This window comes from Cydia fagiglandana, chromosome 24 (assembly GCF_963556715.1).
Source record: "Cydia fagiglandana chromosome 24, ilCydFagi1.1, whole genome shotgun sequence".
In the NCBI taxonomy this organism is placed as follows: Eukaryota; Metazoa; Arthropoda; class Insecta; order Lepidoptera; family Tortricidae; genus Cydia; species Cydia fagiglandana.
In genome coordinates, this window is record NC_085955.1 from 7,969,818 (window position 1) to 7,977,546 (window position 7,729).

Genomic DNA, 7,729 nt, shown 5'->3' on the forward strand with positions numbered 1-7,729 from the left:
TTTAACCGGTAAACCCCGGGTTAGTGGGATGGTGCAAGCACTTAGTCGGTTTGAAATTTTTTCGATTTGACCCATCACTAGATATGTCTTCTATGGGGGCGGGGCTCATGTAGGCGGGCGGTGTATAGCATCATTACGTACCTAAATGAAGAAGCGATCTTCCTGTGTTTGGCCAGCGAGCGGTTGGCGTCAGCTTCCGACACTTGATTCATCTCTAGAACCAGCTGCGATAGTAACTGCACTCCTATTGTGCACATCTCTGCTGGACCCTGCAATTAATGAGAATTTGAAATAGAGAGTTACTGTCATGGTAAATATTTTTTATTTTATTATATGATATGACATTCTTACACAGATTGACTAAGTCCCACAGTAAGCTGAAGAAGGCTTGTGTTGTGGGTACTCAGACAACGATTTAATTTTATTTTGTAGTATATGTAGCTACATTACATTTACTGCCATCTTTTTGCGCAGTTAATGTTCACATACATGGCTTTGTCATGTCATGGAAATAGTGCATTACTACAGAGGCCGGGACGAAAGGGGTTGCCGGCCGAAGACATATAGACGGCCGAGCGAAGCGAGGCCGGATAGGTCTGAGCGCGGGCAACCCCATTTCCCGCCGAGGTATGTATAGTGCTTTTCTCAAACATGCAATGAAATAAATAAAATAAAAAATCCACGAAACCCAAGTTTTATTTATAGAAAAAACTAAAAGTAAACTACACCCAAAATATAACCAACACGTACCTATATCATTATCACGCGTATGTTTTACACGAGTCGTGTATTTTTACTACCCGTATATTTTCATGTATCTTTGATTTTTTCGCCTTGTATCCGTCTGACTGTCGTTTTCGTCACATAAGTTTACATAGTCTTGCATATTGATATCATGTTTCACATACATCGTTGCTTTATGCATGGAGTAAATAAGTATAATTTCCACAGTGTTGACGAATTTGTAGTTACATTCATTTAAAATATGCCACAAAACTGTTTTTAATAAACTGTAAGCCATTTTTCTTAGTTTCTCAAATAATAAAATTGCCATAAGCAACCATATACATACTTCGTCTTTGACTTGGCGGCAGAGGCAGCAAGTTATTTAAAATCAATTCTGCTTACGCTGCCAATTTCAACACCTACGATTACAATTAATATTAATTTCATTATTTCGTCGGAACTCATATTAAAGTCAAAAAATCAACAACGCACCATAAATCCAATAAAACAGAATGAATATTTTTCAACTTTACCTCCATAACAGTTTAAAAAATATAACTACGCGTGTTTGAGTAGACCTTTTTACCGCTAACGTTTAGATGAAATATTTTAAATGTTTTATTTGTGTAGTTAAATATATAATTTAAAATTATAAAATTATAGAATGTATTATTTATTAAGTTCATGTTGATTTTATACAAATAAAACTGCAAATTATAGCAAACATTATTTTTTGTTTTTTTTTTATAGGCGTAGTGGCAGAGTGTCATTACGAACCATAAAGCAAATACTGCCTCTAGTTTTTTTTAATGGATGAATGCCACGATGCTGTGTCACAAATATCTGTGAAATGAAAATTAAAAAAGAGGACTTTGCGGGCCTAGGACTGCAAGATGTGTATGAAATTCCATTAACGACCTTTTGTCCTAGCCGCACCTGAAACGTCATACTTCGCAGCCTATTATAAGGAACATAACATCAATATTTCATTGCATGTTTGAGAAAAACAATTTTCACATGCCTTATGGCGGAACATATTAAGGGCCAACAATGTAAATTTATAACATCAACTGTACTGTACCATATATACTTGTGAATAAACGTTCATTCATTCATAAAATAATTCAAATCCAACAGTACGAGGGCTAAAGGCTTCGTCACACAGTTTTCCGGGCGGGACGTAAGCGAGGCGCGCCGCTTTTACGCCCCGCTTGGAAAACGCGCCTGTGTGACGAAGCCTTAAAGCTGTAATAATTTTAGTATGTCACCTGTAAGAAGGTCCCGACGTCTCCCATGACGTTGTGAAACACGAATTCCTCCTTGACCATGTCGAACCAGCCCAGCTTGGTGATGCGCGCGAACAGCGCCACCAACGCCTGGAGGAAACAACAACAAACATTTATTTAGTACTCTAGCCTCGTGCTGCCCAATGTACATTAGGATGTACACTCAGTTTCGATGGAATATCAACCTTAATAAAAACAAAGTAGGCAGCATTTAATTTGTCTCATAAAATTTTCGAACAAATTAAATTCAACCTAATTTCGTTTTTTAAAGTTCGTTTTTTTAGCATTAATAAGGTAAACAATCTTGATGTGTCTTTTAATTGAAAAACGCATTTTAAAAATAAGTTACGGCAAATATGTAGCAATTATGAATCTAACACGATCATTTATATTCTTCTGCTTTCATAAATAATAGTTTTTGATATTTAAAAAGCGTTTTTCAATTAAAAGACATGTCAAGATCGCTTACCTTCTTGCAAGTTCTTTCTAATGCTAAAAAAACGAACTATAGTCAGTGGTCGGCTTAACAGCGTGGGCGATAGTACCTGAACAACGAAGTTCGCGAGCTTGGGGCGCGTGGCGAGGTAGTTCAACGCATAGTTGCGGATGTCCAGCCGCTGCTGCACCGTTAAACTCGTTGTGGACCTGAAAAATACAATATTTTAACCTTAAGGCCACCACACTCGGCAATGGGGTTGGCCGGTGGAAGTTTTTAGCAGATGGCGCCATCATAGCTTGCCCCGTCAATCCCTAGAATTATGTCAAATTTTTGTTTTTTTAATACCCTGGATGCCAGCCCTTTAAGCCAAATCTCATAGAAAAAGGGGCAAGCTATGATGGCGCCATCTATGCAAACCTTTGACGTGACGACGCCAAAGACGGCATTTGACGTCGATCGTTTTTTGATGAACTACTACTACTGAAAAACACCCCACTTGTAGGATGGCATTATTTATTCACAAAACTAATTTTTACCCCCGTGGCGTCAGTGGCAAGGGAAATGGATCGGCGTTTGGCGTTCAAAAGGTTAACATGTTTTCTAGTTTTAGAGTTCCGTACCCAAATGGTAAAACGGGACCCTATTACTAAGACTCTGCTGTCGTCCGTCCGTCCGTCTGTCACCAGGCTGTATCTCACGAACCGTGATAGTTAGACTGTTGAAATTTTCAGTATTTCTGTTGCCGCTATAACAACAAAAAAATACTAAAAAAAGAATATATTAAATATTTAAGTGAGGCAAACAGACAGACAAACGTTATATTTTTGCCGTTTTTTATATTATATATTAATAGTTAGTGATAAGATATTTTTAACAGTATTATTTATTACTGTAAATATTCGTGCAGACGTTTATTGTATACAGACTAACATTGCATTATTGTGTTTTTATTTTGGAACCACCATTAGGGTGGGTCACTCGTGTATGGAGAAAAAAAAAGTATTAGTTATCCTTCGGGCACAGTTACAAAAACTTGCGTAATAATGCCAATAAACAGTATTTCAAATTATTCTGTAATCAGAATTCATTTTCTGCCTCCGGATCGATTTCAAAGTTTTCATATAAATATTGTTATGTTTTGTATGGTCTGCTGAGTATATTTATGTATCGCCTCTTTATTCAAACTTTAGCTAAAAAGTTATACCATTTTTAGCTCGAAATAGCATGGTAAAGGTTCAGAGCCAATAAATATATCAAAAAAGTACTCAAAAAGAAACATTTTTTTTCATAATGTCCATACATTTAGCAAAAACTTTGACTAAAATCCGGAGGCAGTAAAATTAAAGCTAAAAATAAAATAAAAATATGTGCAATAATTAATCACCAAATGGCACCTTTTTTTAACTGTGCCCCCTATGAAATAAAAAAAAAGTTAAAATGACCCACCCTAACCACCATAGAGTAGAGAAGTGTAATTATATCCAGAAAAATTAATTAAAAAAACATCTAGATTCTAGAATATGTTTACTTATGGTAATTAAGGTAAGAACAAATACAAATTGCGAGTACAGATAAGGCACGTGGTGGCCTTGATTTTTATCTAAATGATCTAAACTTACAATTATCAAATTCACTAGACTTATATCGACCGGGATATGAACCGTGATTACCTTTTTTATTGTTTTCGAGCTCCCGATATACGGTAACAAACGGTAAAAACGGGATCCTATTACTAAGACTCTGTGGTCCGTCTGTCTGTCTGTCACCATGTATCTCATGAACCGTGATAGCCAGGCAAGTAGGCAGTTGAAATTTTCACAGATGTTGTGTTTCTGTTGCCGCTATAACAACAAATACTAAAAACAGAATTTAATAAATATTTACTTCCCCACGGCCTAGGGGCCCCCAATACAGCAAATATGATTTTTTGGCCGTTTTTTGCATAACGGTACGGAACCTTTCGTGCGCGAGACCGGCTCGCACTTGGCCGGTTTTTCTTACTTATTTAATCATATGGCGTATACATAACCATTCTCAAACAATATTTAAGTAAGTAGCTAAATAAAATAATTATAAATCCACATTTAGGGTCCCGAGCCACGAGATTACGTCAGCTGTTAATTTATACAGATCTTATACAGGCCCCCTGGCCTGGAAAATAGTGCAGAGGGCAGCGCTGTATAATATGCTCAACAGTTTGAGCCTCTTCACCGCAGTTGCAGAGCGCAGAGTCCCACCAGCCCCAAGGAAATAGTTACAGCATTTTCCAACACCAGAGTTTTTGTGGCGGGCCAGTTTTGTTTGTTTTTAGGGTTCCGTACCCAAAGGGTAAAACGGGACCCTATTACTAAGACTTCGCTGTCCGTCCGTCCGTCCGTCTGTCCGTGGTGACAACCAGGCTGTATCTCACGAACCGTGATAGCTAGACAGTTGAAATTTTCACAGATGATGTATTTCTGTTGCCGCTATAACAACAAATACTAAAAACAGAATAAAATAAAGATTTAAGTGGGGCTCCCATACAGCAAACGTGATTTTTGACCAAAGTTAAGCAACGTCGGGCGTGGTCAGTACTTGGATGGGTGACCGTTTTCTTTTTGCATTTTCCGTTTTTTTTTTGAGTTATGGTACGGAACCCTTCGTGCGCGAGTCCGACTCGCACTTGCCCGGTTTTTTTATAAGATGTAGTGATTGGTGAGGCTTCTGGTCATGGTCTCACCTGCTGATGAGCTTGGCGAGGGTCGTGGCGGCCAGCAGCTGGGAGTACGCGGAGTCCGCGCGCTCCAGGAGCGCCTGGCATTTGCTCAGGGTGTCCGGGGACTCCTGTCAAAGATTAGCGGGGCTTCTGGTCATGGTCTCACCTGCTGATGACCTTGGCGAGGGTCGTGGCGGCCAGCAGCTGGGAGTACGCGGAGTCCGCGCGCTCCAGGAACGCCTGGCATTTGCTCAGGGTGTCCGGGGACTCCTGTCAAAGATTAGCGGGGCTTCTGATCATGGTCTCACCTGCTGATGAGCTTGGCGAGGGTCGTGGCGGCCAGCAGCTGGGAGTACGCGGAGTCCGCGCGCTCCAGGAGCGCCTGGCATTTGCTCAGGGTGTCCGGGGACTCCTGTCAAAGATTAGCGGGGCTTCTGGTTACGGTCTCACCTGCTGATGAGCTTGGCGAGGGTCGTGGCGGCCAGCAGCTGGGAGTACGCGGAGTCCGCGCGCTCCAGGAGCGCCTGGCATTTGCTAAGGGTGTCCGGGGACTCCTGTCAATGATAGCATTATGGTTATTACTTAAAGTTATGGTTAATAATTAAAGAATTATCATAGTTAGAAAAAGATTGTCGCGCCAATCGTGTGCTAGGCCTACAGAAGTTGTTAACTATATTAAGGGTCTGCTAGGCTTCGTGCTAGAGTTGGGTTGGCAAGAGTAATGCCCTCAACGCAAAATAGGCGCAATATGACGTCGATTTGCGGAAACCCAGTCTTCAAACACCTATATTTTGCTATCAAAAATGATACGAGATTAAGATTAGCAATATGTACACGTACAGTCAAGGAAATAATATATGTAAAATATGTAAAAAAAAATATTAAACCAAGTTGCAAGGCTCAGTGTAACATGTTGTATGCTGGGAAATCGTATTAAATGTTTAATAATTTACCTGAAAAGCGACGACGGCCTTCTCAGCCCGGTCCCGCACCTCCGGGTCCTGAGACTCGTAAAGTTGCTTGCACAGCAACTCTATCTGTATCACCTCCTGCAGAAACAGATACAATAAGGCCACTTGCTCCATCGCAATAAGCCGTGGTTAACTGGTTAAACTGTTAACCCAGTTCAAATCAGCAGCAAAAATAGCTAACTGGGTGAGGTGTTCCACTAAGACAGTAACCCCTTTATTCATAAACGTTAACTAAAGTTGACAAGCCGATAATAATTGTTTATCCCTTTCCATCATACCAATATGTCGGAAAGGGAAAAACGATTATTATTGAATTTATCGGCCAGGTTGGAGAGCAATCCAAGAAAACGCAACTTATGGCGGTCACGACCCTCAGTCATGAGGTTACGACAAAGAAGAAGAAGAAGATGAATAAGGGGGTAAGTGTTTGCAGTTCATTGTGGATACCTGGTTACATCAAACAGTAGTTTTTGGTCACTTATACTGTATGCTATATGGTTTTTATGTATATTAATTTCTTTCAAGTATATTCTTAAATAGTTTCTCATAGATCCATGTATAGTTTACTATACTATATTATACTATACATGGATTTATGAGAATCTATTAACTGAATATACTTAAATTGCAAAAAAATCTAATAAGAAGTCCTGGTTCTTTTAATAGTTGGTGAAAATATTGATCATGCATGAGGAAAGTATTCAATTAGGACCAAGAATAGTACACCTACCTAAAGCAATTGAGTGTAAGTTAGATTGGTTTAGTGTACGTGTTGCGGATGTCGAAATATTGCAATAGGAATGGCATCTAAATGAAAACATTGACAAGCCAAATTCAAGGGTACGGGTTACATGAAATACGTCAACAACTAGCATCAAAATATAACCAAAGCGCCGGTATATGTGTCAAGTGTTGCATATTGCTTCATCTGACGCATAACCGCACACCACATAATCATGTATAATAGGTAAATAACACGAAAATTTATAGCAAAAACTGTGTCAAACCATAGTATGGAGTCCGGAAATGCACTTCAAAAAACACGTGCAAGTTATGCACGAACATTGGAAAGAAGTTAATTACCTGAATTTTAGATTATTATAGGATCATCTGTCAGTCTCAAAGAGCCTGAATTAAGTTAATATTGGATAAAAATCGCAATATTTTGGTACTCACCTGTTCTTCGGCCATCTTTGTTATTTTCTCGCATTTGAAATGACGTTTTGATATTGCTTAAGGCTAGGTATGCCACATGTAGTGCGCATTTCAGGTATACACATTCACTTAAATAAATTCTTACATTAATGGTATTATAATAAGAAATTATTTTAAGTTAAAATGTCCACTACTAAGAGGTACTTAAATTAATTTAAAATTAAATGCCTATAATGTATTCGTATATCTCGTTAAGGCAATTAATTTTGCATATACTGTAAACAAAACGCGAGTATGAATGCGTTCAAAATATTTTATTTAAAGGTGCCATTCATTATCCAATCATGTTAGAGAGTTTGTATAGACGGTCAAACGCATTTGTCAGTAGAAAAAGGAGCGAAATTCAAATTTTCTATGGGATTAGCATTCCAACTCTATCGAGTTACGCCAAGAAAAG

The 7,729-nt window shown here is 38.8% G+C and overlaps 1 protein-coding gene across 1 annotated transcript in view; it reads right to left on the reverse strand.

The window, feature by feature from the left end:
• Window positions 1-7,318, reverse strand: part of LOC134676435 (exportin-7-B) — an 84,475-nt gene extending 77,157 nt beyond the window's left edge. Inside the window, 6 exon segments of the mRNA XM_063534831.1 lie at window positions 142-269; window positions 1,995-2,102; window positions 2,558-2,657; window positions 5,579-5,700; window positions 6,100-6,195; window positions 7,294-7,318. Of these exon segments, the coding sequence (XP_063390901.1) occupies window positions 142-269; window positions 1,995-2,102; window positions 2,558-2,657; window positions 5,579-5,700; window positions 6,100-6,195; window positions 7,294-7,308 (569 nt within the window). The 5' untranslated portion in view covers window positions 7,309-7,318.
• Window positions 7,319-7,729: the final 411 nt, after the last annotated feature.